The sequence below is a fragment of the Wyeomyia smithii genome, chromosome 2 (genome assembly GCF_029784165.1).
Source record: "Wyeomyia smithii strain HCP4-BCI-WySm-NY-G18 chromosome 2, ASM2978416v1, whole genome shotgun sequence".
NCBI lineage: Eukaryota > Metazoa > Arthropoda > Insecta > Diptera > Culicidae > Wyeomyia > Wyeomyia smithii.
Genome location: NC_073695.1, coordinates 260563462 through 260585472, shown reverse-complemented (window position 1 = coordinate 260585472; position 22011 = coordinate 260563462). Strand labels below are relative to the sequence as shown.

At 38.7% G+C, this 22011-nt stretch overlaps 2 protein-coding genes across 2 annotated transcripts in view; one reads left to right on the top strand and one right to left on the bottom strand.

The window, feature by feature from the left end:
- Positions 1 to 22011, top strand: part of LOC129724475 (tyrosine-protein phosphatase non-receptor type 23-like) — a 40406-nt gene that overhangs the window by 11397 nt on the left and 6998 nt on the right. The window lies entirely within an intron of this gene.
- On the bottom strand, positions 182 to 17902 carry LOC129724474 (peptide transporter family 1-like). Its single transcript, XM_055679410.1, has 6 exons — positions 17492 to 17902; positions 2646 to 2692; positions 2493 to 2571; positions 1846 to 2432; positions 806 to 1786; positions 182 to 748 (listed from the first exon to the last, which is right to left on the bottom strand). The coding sequence occupies exons 1-6, from the start codon at positions 17514 to 17516 to the stop codon at positions 320 to 322; spliced, it is 2148 nt and encodes a 715-aa protein (XP_055535385.1). The 5' UTR covers positions 17517 to 17902; the 3' UTR covers positions 182 to 319.

Here is a 22011-nt window from a genome sequence, read left to right as displayed (position 1 = left end):
TTCTGAGAATCTTATATTACAATTTAGTTTCGCTTACCGATTTGGTTGATCGATAAATCATGTACCAAATAACAATCACCCGCTGGTTATGATGATTAAAAACCCCAAACATCCGGTGGCACCATGGGGAGAGCGTTCTTCCTGGCTTTTCTTTCGCTGGCTTAATTAAATTCTACCGAGGTTTATTTCTGTTCTGTTATTATTCTACAAGGTTATATGATCAGCTTTATGGCTACGAGCTTATAAAGAACGGGGCTGCACAACAGCACATACTTGAAACACCTAACTACAAATAATAATAGTTGTCATTTCCTAGCGATCAGTCACTCTTGATGAACGTGGGATTCTCCAGTCCGCCCCGTTCCTCCTTCTGCTCTTCGACGGGGAGGGTCGTGTTGGCGTCATCATCGTCGTACTTTTTCAGCGGAATCGGTTTATAGTAGTACGCGAGCACCGCGAACAGACCCATGTCGACAATCATCAGCACGGCAAACAGCAGGAATTCCCACTTTTGCGCATCGAAAGCCTTGACTTCGGCGACAATGACCACGATCAGATTTCCGATGGCTACCGTCAGCTGCCAGCAGCCTTGCAGTACCGACTTCATACTCTCCGGTGCCTGGGTGAAGGAAAACTCCAGACCGGTGATCGAGTACATGACTTCACCCAGGGTCAGCACGACGTACTGTGGGATCAACCAGAGCATGTTGATAGAGTTCGGTTCGGTCACGGTGATCACCTGGCCGGTCTGTTGAAACGATGATTATTTGACTTCAAAGCTGGTTTTAAAACTATTTATACTCACAATGGAAGCTCCCTCTTCATTGAATATGAAGGCGTAGACTCCACCCAGTCGCATCGTATATTTCATCACTTCAGTTCCATCTATGCTAATTTCGTACTCCGAGGGGTAAGATTCTATGATATCATTGAAGTATGTACTATTTGTATGTCTATCGAAAGAATTCGAGGGATCCAGGTCCTTAAATATAAAGGTTCGGTCAATAGCGGTATTGCCGAGCACTCGGAACAACGGGTAGCCTTTGGAGGATTTTTCTGTATCGTCCGTGTACCGGAGCAGACCGATTTGACCCCAGCGGCTGTTAACAAAATAGGAAATTTGCTCGCGTTCGTTCAGTAAAAATTGACCGTTCGGGGGAACCTCACAGCCCGGAGTGTTTGAGGTGAAACTATAAGTGAAAGATTTTTGTCCCTCTACTGTAATGTACTTTTCCTCAAACATCTCCATTGATTTCAATATAAAGTTTGCATGATCCGGAATGTTGGTTTGCACCGCGTACTCGCAGTTCATTCCATTGAAGATGCGAAGCTGTGATTCGCCTGCCTTCGGCAGTACCGCGTAAGTGTCTTCCAGCTGGATTTCCACAATCATCGAAATGAAAAAGGCTATGCCACCGAGGATTCCTCCCAAAGTGATCTTTTGCAGCGGCCTGCGAATGCCAATCATTGAAAGCAGTGGGTAGAAAGCAACTTCGTACAGCGGAATAAAGACCAAAATCAGTAACGGATTGACGACCTGCATCTGATCGGGTTTGATCGTCCAAAAACCAAGATCACCGTCCATTCGAGTAGCCTGGAAGGTCCAACGGGAGCCCTGCTGATCAAATAATGCCCAGAAAATGGGCAGCGGAATGTACAGTTTCAAAACATTCATAAGAATTTTCGTTTCATCAACCAGCTGCTGGCCCCAGCGTTTCTCAGAATAGTCCAACCAATGCTCGCGAGGATTAATAGCTTTCTCCTTCGAGCGGGTGCGAAGAGCAGTCTGCAATACGTAAATTATGAACTACGGAGCTTTCAACCTAACCAAAATTAAGCACCTACCCAAATACATTTGCACACCTTGACGAACATATTCCCGGCAGGGGACACAATCTTGTACAGCGGCTTACCGATTAGGAATATAATGATCGAGGTCACCATCAGTATGGCCGGAACTCCGAACGCCAACGAGAAACAGTCATCGTCCCCGTAGCATTTAACATCCTCGCGCAGAATCGGCGTAATCATAGTCGAAATAAACGAGCCAAGATTAATGGCGAAGTAAAACATCGAGAAAAAGACCGCCAGGTAGCGGGCCTGTTCCGGTAGTTTAAACTGCTCTCCGCCAAAGGCGGCCACGCACGGTTTGATACCCCCGGAACCGATTGCTATCAGCAGCAGACCGATAATGGTCATGGCCGAGGCGTTGACATCAAGCGTGGGAATAGCTCCTATCGAGATCAGTGTACTGCCACACACGTAAACGATCGAAAGTGACCAGATCGTACGGAACCGGCCCAGCCAACTGTCCGAAATGATTGCCCCGAAGATGCACATGAAGTACACCAGGGTCGTGAAGGAGTGATACATAACCGTTGCCGTGTCGTCATCGTAGTCCAGTTTCCGAGTCAGATACAGGACCAGAATGGCTGCGAAGATAGCGTATTATTCATGGGTCCTTAATTTAAGAGAGTGATATGGGAACTTACTTCGCATTCCATAGTAGTTGAACCGTTCGCAAAACTCATTGCTGATGATGAACGGGATTGCACGTGGATACTTTCCTTTCTGTGGAATAGAAGAGTTACGAAGATAAAGTGTCATTATCAGTTGAAGGTTACTGGTTAAGGTCAATAGCGTACCTTTAGTTCCCCTTCCACATCCGTGCTATCACCGTCGGGGGTAATCTCTGGAATAAACAAAAAAAAAACTTTATTAGAGAATTGACCCTCTTTTGAATAATATGCACTATACAATCGAACTGATAAGATAATCTGGATACACCCTACTCCGTCTTCAATCAAGAGGTTACATCACTGCAAAGCATTGTCCTTATTTTCAGTATATTATGTGAGCATGATTGATGGTACGGAACGATAACACTATATGAGCTTAGTGCATCGTTTGTTCGGGGTTGATTCGACATTAGATGTCTCATTTGTCGGATATTTGGGTAGACAGCATGACTGATAAGGGTAGGACAGACCCCTTTTTTGTCGGGTGAGTGTGCACTTGTTGCCCGATAAACAGTTCCGATATTGGTCTTGGTGTAGTGATTGATCGTCGATGAATAATGGTTTTGTGTCGTTATTTGCACAAAAACATATAACCAGATGTCACTCGAATAATGAGAGTCATCCGTGACATCTCGACACTGGGGTTTGAGTCAAGGCCGCGATTGACAACGCAGTTATTATCAATTAAAATGGGCTTACGCGCGCTATTGTATATTTTATATGATAAAATTACACAAATTTGATCTAATCGCGTTTCTATTGTATAATGTTCTCAATTCCCCAATCTGGAATACGTAATAGCAAGTTGTGGACACCATTCCGCTAATACGTGACGCCATATTCAGTTAGCGGTCAGTGTAACCGTAAATTTTCGAGGAAGCAGTAAAAACCTGTGAATGGCTGATGACGAGCGTGAATTGCTTCGAATCATGAGCAAGTGAGAGTAACTTTAAGAATGTATGTTTCATTCAAACGCCGTTCAATTGCTGTCCATGCTGTCTGGAATCTTTACGAGACAATTGCAAGTGTGATTTTCTACCGTAAAGTAAGTTTCGAGTTATCCTTCAAATCACGTCAGTAGTTACGAAAAAGAACTAGAAATAATCAAGTTCAAAGTTTCGCCTGATCCAATAGTTTTTCAACCAATTACTAAAACTTCGGTTTTGCTTTATTAGCAATTTTTATTAGAGAGCCCTTTATTACTTTACATATTCACATCACATATTGCATGCAAGCTAAATTTCTATTACTTCTACAAAAGTATCAAGTATTTATATGTACATACCGTTTTGTAATACTCATACTTCTACTGATATATGCTTCTGTCGTATAGTTTCATTCACTTAACGGTTTCGATCGACACTAGAATACCAGAATATTTGAGTTGTGGAATAATAACCTCAAGAAGGTCGAAACATACAGTCTTTTCATACTAAGTTTAACTCTCTTCCCGCAGAATGAAACCAGTTTTCTCGAAAAATTATTTTTAAAGTTTCATTAGGCGGCATCCATAAATTACGTAACGCTCATAGGGGGGAGGTAAGATCAGTGTTTCGTAACAAGAAATCTCTGTACACTAAGGGCATCTTCAGCGGTGGTCCAAATCGTTGTTTTGTTCTATTTTTTTGAAACAAACTCAAATTCACTGCTGCACCAGTGGTGTAAATTTTGTTTTATACCAGATCTAAATTGAAAAAAATTGAAACTGGTATACGTTTTGGTCTATTTTTGTCACTTTTTAGAACCAGAAATAGATCGTTCTAAAACCCTTTGTACGCTGCCAATAGGTGGGTAAAATGTCATATTTCAATTGAATACTTCATTTTTGGCTATTTCCATATAAGCGTTTTGCGAGTGTTGGGAAATAAACAAAACAAAGATTTTTTATGACAACTCACAATTCATTTTTGTGGTTTTTCTGAAGCAGAATATGAACAGGTTTGTCGTTTTTGGCATCAAGGAAACCGACCAGAAAAAGGAGGAATTCTGAAAGACCATAACTGTCGCCCTAATTGTATTGGGACTGGAGGAGAACTTAAGAGGCCAGTTCCTCGAAGACACTGAACTAAAAACGTTCAAAATGCTGGGATGACATTGCGCATTTCGTTTCGAGCAACTCGAACAAAACTAAATGATCGCTGGGGGGCGTTATGTTTCGTTTTTCGTATTTTTTCGACTTTGCGGGTTAGATAAGCTGCAGGACAAATGACAATGACAGTTCCTTTCAAGCTTGAAGCATAACTGGTAGTATGTGACCTATATAGTTGGTCTATATTAGCTAGTTCTATTCAGGTTCCGCTGGTGTAAATCTAGTATAAAGCTGTTTCAAAAATAGACCACCGCTGAAGATGCCCTAACAGTTGGCTATGAAATCTGTGTTAAATGAACAGAACAGCACGAGTTCTCTCGGCTCTCGGCTCTCGGAAGAAGAAGGATGGTATTCGGCCATTCTTGGCCATTTTCTAGATACCATTGCACTTGCACAGTGTCAAAAGTGGATTAAGGTGAAACCTTATTGAATCCAAAAATGGCCGACTTCGAGTCACCACTTCGAATTTTTGAAAGCACAAGACACGGAAATAGTTAATGTGTTTCCTGTAAATATGCTATTTTATGTTTGCTGTGGTGAAGCAAACATAAAATATAATTTTCATAGGGAACGCAATGAGTATTTCCGAGTCTTGTGCTTGTGAAAATTCGAAGTGGTGACTCGAAGTCGGTCGTTTTTGGATTCAAAGAGGTTCCACCTTAAAGCATTAAATGATTGATATAAAAAAATCACTTGTTTGTCTTAAGAGATAGAAGAATGGTTAATTCGGCATAGTTCTAGAAAATGTAAAAATATGAAACCTTGTTGAAAAAAAAAAACAAAATGTTTATTCTCATAGAGAGAGAGTTATAGAGTATTTTATATGGAAGTTACTTCCAAGAGAAGCTTTCGATACTTGACAGAAACATATGATTTAATATTTACTATAATTTTCATTTTGTGCTTTGAAAACAAAACCAATAACTCATTTACCAATACACACTCCTTTTTTACGCGGAGGTAGTGTGTAGAAAAACGCGTAAAAAATGTGTGAATTCCGAAATCCACGTGCGAAAATTTCATTTGCTAAATGTTTTTGATTATTACTTCCTTTTCGAAAAAGAATCAATAGCTGTGTTATTTTCACCCTAGAATCGAACTGAGTATCTAGGGAAAAATTACAAAATGCGTTCAATTGGTAGGTTAACACTGATGCTTACCTAATTTTTTCCGTATCTTATAGCATTTTTTTCAGCTTTCCAATGCTGGTATCAGATCGAAAATCGGTAGTTGCGAACATGGTCAAAATTGCATTTTTCTGATATAATCCAAGATGGCGGCCAAATTCAAGATGGCAGCCAAAATTCTGATTGCTCCAAATGAAAGCCCTATCATTCCTCTTCACAGAAAAGTGCCACTTGTAGTAGGTTCCATAACGAATTTCAGAGATATAGCTCAAATAAAACATCAAGAATTGTTAAATTTTCCACTTTTCTTGAAACTATTTCACCCTTTGGTGACCGAGGGGTCAACAAATTCAATCAAACAAAAATGGCATAACCATTTTTTCTCTATTCCTAACTAATATGTGCATTTTTATCAAATTCGAAAGACCTTGTGCACCTAGTGGCCTGGTTTCAGCGAGAATACTCTATAACTCTGAATTAAATTAGAATAGGAATTTTGTTCATTGAGCAAAGTTCGAAACGATTTCCCCATTTCGACTATATCTCTTTCAGTGTTTAAAATTTCGTTTCTGCCATTCCTCCCATTCCGCTAGCAACACTTCCGAAATGTGAAACTATGAGCGATAATCCTTCGCGCCAAAAACTTCTCGGGAGGAACAAAAATTGACAAGTTAGCGTCACTTTTGTGCGAAAAACCGTTGAGACTAGTCGTTCCCAAAATAAAGAACTTCGGTGTCCACAGCAGCGTTTTTTTATTGTTACATGTTTAGTAAAATACGTTTGACTTTATATCGTCAGAATTGGGTTACGAGATGGAACCGTTAAAAGGAGCGAAATATGGAGTTCCGGAAAATTGTCCCTTCTGCACGAATAACTCATATATTGATAGTGGTTCTGCCGGAACTGCCTCCCTGGTAACTTATGCAGTCGACATAATAGACGAAATTCCGATTAATGCAAAGCTGGAAGAAGTCCATCAGCACAAGATGCTCAAAGTGATCGATAAGAATTACGTGAAAATTTCGTAAATTCCAGTGCGGGAACATTCTCACGAAATGTGGTTAGGGCTGACTTCCTATACATTATTAAGTTTCGGCTCTAGACGATTATCATATTCCGATAGAGTTGAATTTGATAATTTAATTGAAAAGCTGCTATCCGCAGGCATTATTCGGCTGGACCCCGCATTAATTTCCAATTATCTTAATGACTAAAAAATGTTATGAGCGATGAATGTGTGTTGATTATCGGGCTTTAAACAAAAGAACAGTGCGCGATATTTGTCCCACTCCACTTATAGATGACTAGTTTGCTAACCCCAAGTGGGACGCGGGTAACCATCCAATATAGCCTGACTTGATGATCGAAACGATCATTAGTCAGGAATGGCCGAGTTGTAGTGTCATTTTCCCTTCTTTTGGTTGTTAATTAGTAGTGTATACGATTCCGCCATTCCGACTATGTCTCCTTCAGTGTATGCAATTTCGTTTCTTTCGTCCCTTCCATTCCGCTAGCAACATCTCTGAGCTGTCAATCTATAGAGTTCTCCATTTGATTCTGTATTGATGTAAGGCATTAGTGTTAGTGAGATAGTTTTCTTTATAAGCAGTAAGAAGTTTTTGTTAGCTGTAAGAATCTCGAACAAAAAATAAATAAACAGAGATGAGATCTAGCTTGGAGAACTCTATGAGCGATGATTTCTCGCGCCAATAAGTTTTTGGGAAGCAGTGTAAGTTAATGGACAGGTATTCTGGACTCAAAGTTTGTCGGTACACGATTCACTCTTACACTCTTAATTATAACGTGTTAGCTTTGATGGACTGCGGCAAATGCATAGCATTCCATAGCGAAAGTATTTTTTTTTGCTGTCAATACTACTTGCTTTGCTCCTGGATAGTACTCCAGTAAAGCGTAGTATATTGCGTCTAGTATACCTCCGAAGGTTCCCGTGGTTCTGTGGTTAGCGATGTCGGTCGGCTAGCTCTCCCACACGGTTCTGATGTCGGGTTCGATTCCTGATCAGGTCGAGGATCTTTTCGAGCTGGAAATTTTCTCGACTCAGCACTGGGGCTCGGTGTATCGTTGTACTTATCCTACACATGCAAAATGTTCCAAAAACAATATCGATAACGAATTCTCTCATCTAATCTTAGTTGATCGAGACCGCTATTAGCCCTCCAGGCTAGCGTGCGATATTGTTTTTTTATACCTCCGAAGCTGAAACAAACAGCGTATCTGAACCGATCCTACGGCTGCGACAGAATATCAATCGGCTAAAGTATGGTACCAATATTTCGGATGAAAAGAAGGGACACAGATTTTTATTACTGTCCAGTAGGTTAATTTATGGGATAACGTTTCCGTAAACGTTGACATATAGGAAGTTGGAGAGGTTTTAAGACCAGAATCAACGCTCTAATCAAATTTTCAAAAATATGTATGAGCGAAGGGCCGATAGGCCAGGTCAAGTCTGTCTGGTTTATGTACACATACATACCAGCACTACTTAAAACTAACCAAAGCTTCATCGAATTTTTTAAATAAATAGTGTGAACGAAACTTAGGTAAAATTTACCAGAACTAGTGACGGTTTCTGGAAGATTTAGATTATATCTACTCATACAGGTACTCTAAATAACCCAAGGCTATGATGAGAATGAAGCCCAAGATAGAATTTCTTTATGCTGCAATGAAAAAATATGTACATTAAACTAAAATAGAACAGAAATAACCACTTTAGTCAAATTTTCTGTACAACTCCATGCAACTTGCAAATCTAACACGTCACAGCCTCGCTACTACTGATGCACTGGTCAGTCCAGAAGACCTTGTCATTCACGTACCTTGCTCGGGAAGAACAAAAATCGACAAGTTAGAGTTACTTTTGTGCGAACAGCATTTTTATTGTAACGTGTTTAGTGATATCCTTTTGACTTTACACATTATTTCAATTTTATTATAGAAAGCTTTGCCTAACTTTTTACACTTTGAGATTATGCGAGTCATTCATACAATTGATTGTTCCGAAGACATCATCAAGCTAGAATGAAGATAGAAGGCGCACTTTTTGCTCTTTTGGATCACTGGACATTGGTCACATTCCTGAACTTCGGTTCCGAAAACACCGATATTGGATGGTACTTGGCCTTATTTCCAACTCTGATTAGTCGAAAATTGCGCACGATACGCGGCTCTTTATTTTATATAATATTAAAATCACAATTTTTCACATTTTGATGGACACTTAGCTAATTTTCTAATCGATTGCTACAAGAAGCAATAAAATCCGTTGAATAATAACTGAGCTATTAGCATTTAAAATTGAATAATTCTTGTGACGCTCTCGATGTTTTCGATAATTCAATTGTACACTAAGGTCGTTTTTTACGCGGGGGATGCGTTCCAAATTTGTATGGGCCCGCGTAAAAAACGACTTTTTTGAGTTGTAAATATAACGAAGAAAACCGTCCTAAAACGTTTAAACCTCGTTTGAATATGATAGTGGCCAATCTAGAGACCAAAATGTAAAATTTTTAATTTTGAGTATTTACACCAAAAATTGTGAATTGTTTTGAAAACTGATATATGATCACTCGTGGCCTAAAACGGAAAACGTGATTGAAATGAGGTCGATATCTTGTAAAGTTTTTGAGTAATGGAGGAAAGCAACCTGCGTAAAAAAACCGCGTAAGACAAAATTCTACGTGAAAAATTCCACCGAGTTAGTTTCTTGACCAAGTATCGAAATATTGCATAAAGCGTCGTTTACAAAATACATCTGAGTATGTACATGTTTTAATCTGGTCCTTCAGAAAACACATTTTTTTATATAAATGCATTTAAGTAACTGTATAACTATGTACAAATAAGTTATGTTAATAGATACCGCTGTTTTGATAACTATGAAAAAAATTTACAAAAAAAAAGAAAAAAACAACGACAAAACCTTGTAGCACAGACTAACAGACGTAGAACAAATTTTCAATAAAATCATCGTTTGGATGATTCCAGTACTTTACATTAGTAACACTAGCACCATCTGCTGTCGTGTTCGCGCTGCGTCATGTATTTCGACATCAGCTCCAGCGTTACTGCATGTGTCAAATGGAGAACTACAAAATATGTATGAGATTGCATGACAGCGCCCCAGACGACGTTTTCGCGCAATGACTGTTATTCGATTGAAAATTTGAAATGAACGTTTTTAGCGGCGATAGAGCTAGGTTCCAGTGTTACGTCTGTTAATCTGTGCTTGTGGTATTGGTTTTGTCCCGTGTTTCCACTGAACGTCGTCCAGTAGATATTGTTTACCAAAAAAACATGAGGGTTGTGTGCAAAGCCACGACCGCAAGGTTGAAGTAGAATACTTTTACAAGAAAGATAACCCGGCTGCTTGCGTGTCAGTCATTTTTTCTAGTAAATAAACGTTGACTACTTTAAATTTTCATTTTTAGTGCAACGTAAGAACTCGCGAATAAATATTAAACGGGACACAAACACTTATGGTTCTTACAATGTAAAAAAAATTTTACCTTTTTTACCGACCGGTTTCGGGTAAGCTGTTACCCATCTACGGGGCGATGTCCAACTAATTAGTAGGAGAGAGTTACAATTTCAGTTTGGTGAGGTGGAAGAGAGGCGACAGTATGGGAGCATCATCCTCGTTCATAAGCGGCTGTTCCGATGTCATGATATGCATCGACTCCCATGCATTAAGTTGCGACGATTTCCTAATATTTTTCAAAATTTTCGCGTTGTCCCAATCGACATTGTGTTGGAGGGAGATAGCATGACTTGCCACACTTGACTCGTTGGCTCGTTTGTTGGCCACAGCTTTCTTATGCTCTTTTAAACGAACTTTGAACTTGCGCCGTGTTTGGCCAATGTACACAGCTGCACAATCCTGGCATTCAATTTTGTAGATTCCAGACTTCTCATTAGACGGAATTTTATCTTTCGCGTTACACAAAAGATCACGTAGTCTGTTTTCACTTTTGTGAGTTACGTGGTAGCCGTGCCTTTTTTTTCCCTTAAAAGGCACGGCTACCACGTAACTCACAAAAGTGAAAACAGACTACGTGATCTTTTGTGTAACGCGAAAGATAAAATTCCGTCTAATGAGAAGTCTGGAATCTACAAAATTGAATGCCAGGATTGTGCAGCTGTGTACATTGGCCAAACACGGCGCAAGTTCAAAGTTCGTTTAAAAGAGCGTAAGAAAGCTGTGGCCAACAAACGAGCCAACGAGTCAAGTGTGGCAAGTCATGCTATCTCCCTCCAACACAATGTCGATTGGGACAACGCGAAAATTTTGAAAAATATTAGGAAATCGTCGCAACTTAATGCATGGGAGTCGATGCATATCATGACATCGGAACAGCCGCTTATGAACGAGGATGATGCTCCCATACTGTCGCCTCTCTTCCACCTCACCAAACTGAAATTGTAACTCTCTCCTACTAATTAGTTGGACATCGCCCCGTAGATGGGTAACAGCTTACCCGAAACCGGTCGGTAAAAAAGGTAAAATTTTTTTTTACATTGTAAGAACCATAAGTGTTTGTGTCCCGTTTAATATTTATTAAACGTTGACTAACCAAACCAATCAAATTTTAAGCTTCAACAAGGATTGATGTAAGCTGCTTGTCATGGTTGGGGCTTGTCAATTTTTAAATTTTGAGATGAAATTTTTTCGGATGTCGTGCTCATGACTGAAGGAAAAGATAATTCACTACGTGCTGAGAAATAAATAAAGCAAAATTTATAACTTTTACAAATTTAAAAACGTAAATTAACTCAAGAGAAAACATTAACGCTTTAATCATCAGGTTTTTATTTCATCCTGAAAAGGACAATTTGTTGTTTAATTTAGTATCGGATAAGATGCCGATTATATCTTTGCGTTATCACTGACATTGCGAACAAAGTATTCGTTGTGATAAAGTAAACAGAGAAATGCTGATATAACACTCAAAACTAGACGCTTCACGTGTTGTCAAAATGAGTTAACTTTTCATTGAATGCATTTACTAGTGCCCTTTATCGCACAGAGACTGCATTTAACTAAAGTGCCTCACTGCATCAGCCGCTATCGATGCTGAGATCCGCTGCAACTAGTTCGCTATCCACAGCCAGCCACAGTTGTGGCCGCTTTCCGCCATCGCTGGTATCCACTGCACTGCTAGTGCTGCTGCTAAGGGAGGACGACTGCTGTTGTCGCTGTCTATAACTATTATGAGTGGCTTCGGCTGAAATAGGCTCTTATGTAGGCCAAATAGCATGTTTTAAATTGCAAGGTGTATGATTCTGTCGACCGTGCTTGGGAAGCAATCATATAACGACCAATCAGAGGTCGAATTTTTCGTTTTGACAAGGCTTGACTACTTTCAATAGTACAATAGTGTGAATAATAAAATTACAATTATCTTCTTTTGGGAAGAATCTTAGAAGATTTTCCAATCTATTTCTGCAAGAATGAAGGAAATCTATCGAAAACTAACCGATTTATTAGCATTTGAAATTGGACATATTTTTCACTTTTTTCGGTTTTAGATTTTCATTTCACATCCCTATGTAGCCGAACTTCCTGAGAGAAGTATTCTACTTCAAAAAAACCGTCAGTTCATTGAATTAGAATTTTATTTTATTTTTTGACGAAGAACAAATCTAACTTTAGTAGGATGACATGTCGTGGAAACTGTAACGAGAAAGCCTTATTTCGTATAACATTTCGGACACCAATATAAATGTAGAATATTCAGATACATTTTTTCCTGCCAAATGTTGATATGACATCGAAAAAATACGATTCCAAGCATATCGTAATTTTCAATGACTTATGCCAAAAACTATAGCGAAAGAAGACAAGGTTCCACTTGGAAAAATTTAAAAAAATTACTTGTTCTTCCTTTCATTTCAAATGAATTAAATAAATTGTCTAACGGGTATCCACTTATGCATGAGAACGGTTTCAATACTTTTCTATTAGAGTCAGGCCCGGATTTGAGGGGGGGGCAGAGGGAACAAATGCCCGGAGCCTTTCGACACAAGGGGCCCCTTAGTCCTGGGCCAGACGTGAAGACAGAGTGGAGACCCCTTGTTTTGCTCGTCATCTCTAAATTTTTAAGAAAAGAGAGAGGGCCAAGGACCTCCCAGCACCTAAATCCGACCCTGATTAGAGTAATAACATTCGCAGTTAAATATCGCTTTGAGTGAAAGAATCCTTAGAAAAAAAAAGAAAAGTGGTCCATTTCAATCCACCGTACACCATGCCCTGGCTTTCATCCGGAAAAGAGGTAGCGACTGCCCAACGAAGATAATGAATAAGAAAACGCTCCGCTCTCTGCAGAACATGGTCAACAACAAGAATGTAAGTCAGCAGGAAGCAGCCAGAAAGTTCCATTGTTCGAAGTCATGCATCTGAAAGACTTTCAGGAAGGAGAAAATAATAGGTTGTAGAAAGAAATCCAGATCCCCAGAGCTACGATCAGATCCAAACCGTGAGCTTCCAATGCCGCTGGATGCTTGGAAGCACGACGGAAAATCTTTCATTCTAAATGATGCAAGCTACTTTCCCTCAGCTATGTCTCAAATGGCCGGAAACGACCGTTTCTACACTAAAGAAAAATCTACTCCTCCTCCACAAGTGATGTACAGAGTCAAGCACAAGCTGGAATTGGCGGTTATGCCGTACAGTACCCGATAAGGAAATTTTGTAACCGTGGTTCAAACGAAACGGTTCAGTGTTCCAGAAAGTGTTTGCTGCTATTTATTCGAAAACATCACTGGAATGGAGAACACGTGGTTTCGCCGGAGAAGGTATCATTGCACTACGCCTAGAAAACGCGGAGAGCCGTTTTCCATACAATTTTGAGGCTATGTTTCTTTTCACTTGAAGATTTTGAGCGTAAAAATCTCAACTTCCACCTAACCCGAACCCCGAGTTTTATACACGTAATTCTAATGATTTTTGAGAAAATTATCTTGCAAAATTCAGGCGAAATTCTAGCACCGAGTTTCACCTTAAAATCTACTCCGCTAATTTTTGTATTGAAGTTGGATGTAACGGAGCCGGTCTAAACAAATTGTTTGCAACGAATTATCTTCAATGTGAGTTTTTTTGTTTAAATTCTATTCATTATGTTCTCAAATTTTTAGTGTAGTGACGCTTATCTTATCTCAATGAAATAACATTGATTTCTCTCTCAAATCTTCCATGCAGCATTGTATTGATTGACAATGCAGATGCCCTGTTTAGTGATGTTACCGTACACCGTTACGAATTTACCGAATTCTTCAAAGGACAGTTTTTTGTCGAAAGGAAGGGTGACGATCCTCTTTCAAGAATCGATCGAGAATGTAAGTTGTCACATACCTTTCACGCAAACTTTACCTTCAGAAGATCAAATTGGACTAGACTCATGAAAACAACCATTAGCGGGCCTATTTATCACTTGCGATCATACTTTTCACGAGCCGATAGCTCATTTAATAAGCACAATTCGGAACAACTTTGTATGACGGACTTGATATTTTCAAGTAGTAATACAACTTTGTCGAAGAGAGTATTGCTCGTAATCAAACACCGAAGCTGTGAGGGGACATTCTGGCAAATTATTTCGATAATTATCACGATCGTGATAATTCTCGCGATAATTTTCTTAAATCTGCTCTCACGGCTCCGGTGTTTGAGTACGAGCAATACTCTCTTCGACAAAGTTGTTGTACTACTTGGGAACTTAAAGTTCGTCATACAAATTTGTTCAAAAATGTGCTCATGAAATGAACTATCGGCTTGCGAAAAAAATGAGCGTGAGTGATAATCTACATCCTTGCCCACAACAGCAACAAAATTACGATACGATGATTCAATCTGAGAAATCCTCCCGAATTCTCTACTGCACCGGAATAAATTGGTTGGCCCAGTACAGAGACAAGACAGACGGTGTCGTAGCAGAAAACAACATGTTTACGTTTCATTCGATAGCAATCAATCATCATCGAAGCGGCCAATGTTTTTACACTGACAGTAGCAATACATCGTACCCCAAATTCCAACCTAAATCAGCGAAAGGGTGAAAGCGCAAATTCCCCCTGAGCGTTTGTACAGTGCAAATACAACGAATCGTAGGTTCAATTCCCGAAAGCTCAACTTCACACCAGAATTGGTCAATCGATTGCGTCCTCAATTGCGATATTAATGCGTAATAATTTATAAATCACCTTTTTCCTCCTAGTCTCGGCATCGTTCAATGAGCTTTAAGGCCCGCTGTCAATTGGTGAAAAATACGACACCTTGTACTCCATAATGTAAATTCCAGCTCTAGCCCGATAAGATAAGGGCACGCTTGATTGGTTTGGTATATGCGTCTATTCGACAATAAAGCTTTAGTAAAGATACGATTGTGTAAAAGAGCCGTATCGTAGAGTTTTAGTTTTGTTTTTTTTTTCTTATTCTCTCAAAACCTTTGAAGGATTTCAACGATAGATGTGATAGATTATCGACCACAGTCTTAAAACTCAATTGAGGCTAAAGTTATCACCGTGATCGGTATGAGCGATGCTCGATTCGGGGCAATAATTTACACCTCTGATAGCGTTGCGTTGGTTCGTAATAAAACTTGGCTGCACTAGATTGCGCTAGCTTCCGTTGACTTTCTTTGAAAGTGGAAGTGAAAAGCAACTGGGGTTTCATCATTTACACAGTCGGACACATTTTTTGAGCACGCCAACAAAAATAATTTCGATGATTAACGCAACGTAAACTTAAAATTAAATTAAATTACAGAAGGCAATAGATTCTGAATAACTTAAAATCTTTGATACACGCAGAAAAAAATATAGAAAATATATTAATAGTATTACCGAAACGAACATTAAAAGATTGAAATGAAAGGAAAAGCATTAAAACAAACATGCTAAGTAGATTGATAATACCACTGGAAAATGATTCGAATTGTCAAAAAAGGAAACAGGTTATTGTAGCTGGATTATCGTATTATTTTTTGAAACTCTATTAAAATGGATTTAACATGAAAATACTATATACATCAAAAGAGCGAAAGTAACAAAAAGTTGCTTAGAAAAAGGCCATGGCGAGCAAAAATAAGAGCTGATAGCGCAAATAGAGATAAGTGACTTTTCACCTACGCACACTAGTTGTAAACCCGTGTAAAGTTGCTTTTGTTTCTTCCAACCTGTAAATCATCGCATCTCGTTGCTTCGACTTTTATCACTTTTTCCGAATTCTGATCACGAATGAGAAAATTTATTCAGAAACAAGTTTTAAACATATGATGAGTGTTCAACTGAATTTTTGTCCAGCTGCTAAAAACATAACATTGCAGACAAAACAGCTATTTATAAATATTTTCCCCAACTAGTGGCACTAACACATGCATACGTAAAAAGGTCTATAGACAAAACTGAATTGCTGTGTTCCTATCACAAACAGATTTAAAACTTGGTTACTTGAAGTTCTAGTGCCGTACAACAAATTGAACGAAACTGATTCTTCACATAATACACATCTTATTTTATCTCGACAAACTTCCCAACAGCTGATGCAGCTCGGCGAAATTTTTAATAAATGTCGGCAATATATTTCGACGAATATTCAGCAAATATATCGATCTACCGTAAACCAATAGGTAACAAATTTCGTTTGCTGAAGTTCTTGAAAATTCTGCCGAAAATTTGCAGAATATTTCGCTGAATTTATCACCTGTTGAGTTCTCGGCAATAAAATCTAAATGTGTAGGTCTTGCTGAACCTTTGGATCTTTGGATTTGAGAATTGTTTTTTTTTTAGTTTGTTGTCATGTTATTGTTGCAACTTTACTGTGTTTACGCGTGATAATTTTGGTGTTTAGTTAAAGTTGATCGTACGGAAGTTTACTTGTGAAAGGAAAATGCTAAAGATTTTCAGAAACTTCTACCGTGAAAAAGCAGTTCATACAGTTTTCGAGAATTCAAACCAGTTCGGCTTTTAACAACTGATCCGATCTAGCATAATGTCACTAGTCACAATTCGTGAAATATTACACTTCCGATTGTTGTGTCCAAATCAGTCGTTTTGTATGCAACATGTGCAAACATTATTCATGTTACTTTCTAATTTCATTGTAATAAATAGCTAGATTTTTTCCAAAACTGTTTTTTGTTTTCAAAGAAGCATAGGCGAAGGTTAGCCGTTTCAGAACAAGAAAAACTAGCCAGTTATGCTTGGTTCAATGCGCATAACTATGTTAAAATTTCATTAACATTTGTTTATACTTTTTAACAATCATTTTTCAAGCTCTTAGTTAAATTTTGTCGTATTTCCTAATATTTTAATACAGAAATCTAACGTTTATATGGATCACGTCAATTCCGTAGGATTTGAATCACATTAAATTCATATCAAATGTCAGTTTGTTATTTGTTCTCTTTCTACTGTAGTGTGTGAAAATAGGTTGAGGGTCAAGGTAAACCAAATATACGTCAAGAAAACACATTCGATACAACAAATCAATTTTACAGTGGAGCATTTTATCGTCGCTGCAAGTGTTACACTTCTACAATTACTAACAACAGCCGGCTCAACAGCCGTTGAGTTGAACTGAAACTTGTACCATTGAGATCACCTTATCTCCAGAGCTAAATTCACAATCATCAACCGTCTCACGTCTGGTTTTGGGATGAATCACGCTCGTACAGAATATTCACCGCAGATTCTGTACTCACTTCAACAACACCACAACACAGCAGCTAACTAACCTCCTTTCTTCGTGTCCTCCGTCATGTCGCTTCGATTTGATCTGTAGCTTACTAATCCAACTACACGATCAACTGATCACCATTTCCCGCCTCAACGACGCCTAATTACGAAAACTGGGGTACGTGTAACTAACTGGTCCTACAATAGTCCTACAGACAGACTGATGCTTTCTCACGAGAATCGCGTTCCGGCTGCGCGAAAAGCCATTCGCTTACTGAAAGCTGCTAAACGTTTGTACCTGGTTAAAAATTATCACATCTCCGGCTGCAACAATAACACCAATTCATCAAATGATAAGAACTTTATGAACACTGTGGGAAAAGCGAGAGTGACAGTGACGCAGCCGATAACGGTTTCGCGGTTGGCACCCGGCGCAGGTCAATGCGATGCGCGGCCTCTCCCAACGAAACTAGTTCCCACTATGGCAAATAGTTGTTGACTAGTTTTCATTCGCGAAGCGCTTGAGATTTTTGTGTTTTCTGCCACTTAACTAGCATACTACTGTTTATCAGAAGAACTGCGTTACTTATAAGTGTGACATACGCTGTAGAGCGCAGTTCATTACAGTCACTCCATGTTCGGTTGAAGTGCTACTTGGGGATCGTTGTAACGAAATGAATTTTGTAAACATTTGGCTCGCATTGACTTACAGTCTCAAGATAGGACTTTTCCACTAAGTACAAGGATTATCCCAAGTCTAGTTGGCAGAGCCTAAGAAATCACTTAAGTAAGGGGTCTTTTACAGCCGCTGCTCCTTTCCTGCACAGCTTAGCTAAAACAATACCGAATGTCGCTTCGTTGCTATGACTTAGAAATTGATAATTGACACAATTGTTCAAACGTTTAGAAATCGATCACATGGTAATCGCGATTGTCAACCGTATCATTGGTTTAGGCATTTTAGCTGATTGATAACTGGTTCACTGTATCAAAGGTCGCCAGCTGCTTCATTTACAACGGATTCTTTTTGAGACCAAACCATCCACTATTATGAACTACCGATCACTCGTCAATTACTAAATAACATAAATCTCTTCTCGAACATATACTTTCTCAGTCAATGTTACGGCGTTATAATCCATTCGAACTCATTGGAATTTGTATGTTAAATCTATATACAGTTGTCAATTGATTCTTATCTAATCTTGACGTCCACCCACAAAGATAAAGGTTACCAATCGTGGCGGTGGAGGTTGGTCTTTTGTACACGAGTTCTCCTGCTACCAAATTCTCGGACAAAAAATTAGGTCCGTAAGTCCGTAAGATGGAATTCAGCTATGCGCAGTTTCGCATCACTATGAAGTTCTATCTGCGTTATCACACCTGCTACCACCGTGGCAGAGTATATCTATTTTATCCCGATACGCTTCTTTTGAGATTTTTTCATGTAATTTTCGACTATAAAGCAATAAACGTTAAGTTAAACAATGATTTATTGCGTAGAAATACTTTCTCTGATTTTGTTTGTCGTCGCTATCAATGGTGATAGATGCATAATTCATCTTTCTTTCTCTATTGATTCAAAAAAAATCAACAATAACAAAATATTTGCCAGAAGTGGTATCGTTTTTCGAGTAACGAGCCAGTCACATTCCACGTGAACAACTTCCAGAGCAAGAAAGGGGGAGTTTAAAATGTCTACGGTCCATGCAAATTTTTTAGATGTAATATCAGAGGTTGTCCACAGTGGGGAAGTCGAAAATCTGTCCATTTTAGCTTCCTGTGAAATTTGGTGCCTCTAGCCAGTGTAGAAATGCGTCAACTTGCGCGAAAATGTGGCATAGTGATTGCTCGCCGGGTTCGTCGCTGCAGCGTTATGTTTACGAGTAAACTCATTTAAGTCCTGAAAAAATATTGTTGGATAGGGTCACCAAAATTCACAGGAATGGATAAAAACCAATAAGCATTCTTTTTTCCTAGTTTGAGCCTCAGGACTACTCTTGTGTTGATTAGTGTAATCATTGTGATGTGCTTTATATTTGTGTGAAATCAGAACAAAATTTGTGCGAAAATGTCAGCGCTGCACAAAAAAAAATTTTAAACATAAAAAAATGTTCAAAACCTGAACGATATTTGAAAAAAAAATCCTTTTTTTCAGTTTAACATTTACCTTTTTTAAATTTATATTAAAAAGTATTAATGGCAAGCAAGCAATTACTAGTTAATTTTATATTTCGTTACAATTTTGCTTTGATTGTACTAAAAAGTTCTGATTATGTATCCAGTATAACACAATTGAAACACTTTTAACTGACCACAAACTGCGTAGTAACTCACAAATTGTACTGTATATCATTAATTAGCCAGCTGCCTCCCTTACTCTCTTTGAGATCATTTCTGTTGTGGTTATTAAATGAGCAGCAAAAACAGATTCAACTTTTTCGGCTTTATACATTCATGTTGCTTAAATTATTTTTATCAATAATTTGTTTTTTTTTCCCAATGCAAAAAAAAACTTGTGCCATGCAATAACATGTATAAAAAAACAGAAATAAAAAATTCAATAAAGTTGTTAGGATGAACGGTATAGCCTGATCATGTTAAATACTTAGAACTAATTAATTAGTTATTAGGTAAATAACTAAGTTCTCGCTGTTTCAGGAAAAAAAGCAACTTTATTTTGAAAAACTAGTTACCTATAAATCATTCAAAGTATTACCCATCGCTAATCATAACTTCGACCCACTTTCTGGCAGCGCTCAAATACCGTTACGATAAAAGTGTTTGTCCTTTAAGGCTATCCACGAGCCAAGCCATCGTTTGATGTTTACAGAACTGCTGATCAGCCGGACTATATGGCATCGTACGGAACAAGTAATAATCAGACGGCGCATTATTTGGGGAATATGGCGTAGGAGTTCTTATTTCAACGTTTTATTGTAAGCTTTAATGACTTTGGCAGAGCGTTGTCATGGAGTAGAATCACTTTACCGTGGTGACCATTTCTAGCACAGTGCCTGGCCAATCGCATCAATTCAAGAAAATTATTGTTCCCCAGTTATGGTTTCGTTTAGTTTCAACAGCTTATAATGGATAAAACCTCCCTCCCAACAAATACACAGCATAACATTCGCCACGTGTATATTCGGCCAAACAAGCATTTGTATCATTTTCGGGCACTTTGTGAGTCACATGAAAACTACTCGAAAGCTCTTACTTTGATTCTGATAGCTGAAGGATTTTAGAATGGAAGCAATGATTTTCAATTGAAAGCGGGAATTATTACCGTCACTTTCACATGACGTTTCTCAATTGAAAATGACAATGAGCACTGACGGAGACGGAGGGCTTCCATATAGTACTTCACGCATATATAATGAAGAGGGAGATAAGAAAATCGTGACGATATGCAACGGCGGACGCCAGTACTAGCTTCACAACCCGAAGTGGCCACCAGTGGCGCTAGTGATCAACCGCAAAATAACACCTTTGAAATATCGATCGAAACTTGCGTTACGTATTTTATGGATGACATTGCCGTTCCAACTGTGTCTTGCGGTGTGAGAAAACTTCTATCAAACGACGTGATACGGTGCTAATTTCAATTGACACACTGAATGAAAGGAAAGAGTCTCTCTCTCGCCGTCAATTTAAACAGTCATCAGTTGCATTTGAAATGATGCAATGAACAATAGACGAAAAAAAACCGTGATCAAATCTGTTTGACAACGAAAATGTGCATCATGATTCGATGACAGTAGCCGAAAAGAATGAACTGAAAATGAAACTGTTCGAATCGAAATGACTGCGCGAAGTCTTCACTTTCATTGTTATTCTTCGAAAATGTAGATCTCTGCTGTAATAAGCAGTTGGTCACAGGTGAAAAAACGACGTTTAAAGTCCCTTAACTTCAAATCACAAGTAACTTTAGTTCATTGTTTCAGAATCATTCCCAAAACATAAAGTCGCTTGGAAATGCTTTGGCGGGTAGCTTTTAATATTAAAGCAAGCTTTTTCCGCGTCTAGCAGAAATTTTCATCGAGTAATTCCTTCAATTCAGCGTCTTCGAGGATTTTTGGCCTTGCTTCACTCGGACAGTCGTCAACATCGAAACTACTTACTTTGAAGTGACGAAACGTTGCTTCATATAAAACAACATTCTCCGAGGACGTTTTCAAACTCTCGATACGCTTCAGTCGCCGTTTTTATTGAATGAAATCAGAACAATAAAATTTCTCGCAAATGATGATGATTCGACACAAAACTAGACATTTTTACAGAACCAAAAGTATATGGCACAACAATAAAATCGCTAACGTGAAAAAAGCTCATGAAGCAGACAATGTGTGCAGCAGGGGATGCGAAAAATAAGCGAACTGGAAATATGATACAGATTTGGAAAAATATACCGCATCCCGACGGGACTTGAACCCGCAATCTCCCAGTCTCCGGCATGGTGTTTTGACCAATTAAACTACGGAGGACGGTGGTATTGTTCCACAATCTTTATGCGTATTACATTCCACTACCGACTTATTCTATTGCTCATCTCTAACTACACACACTGCTGTGCAAGCGT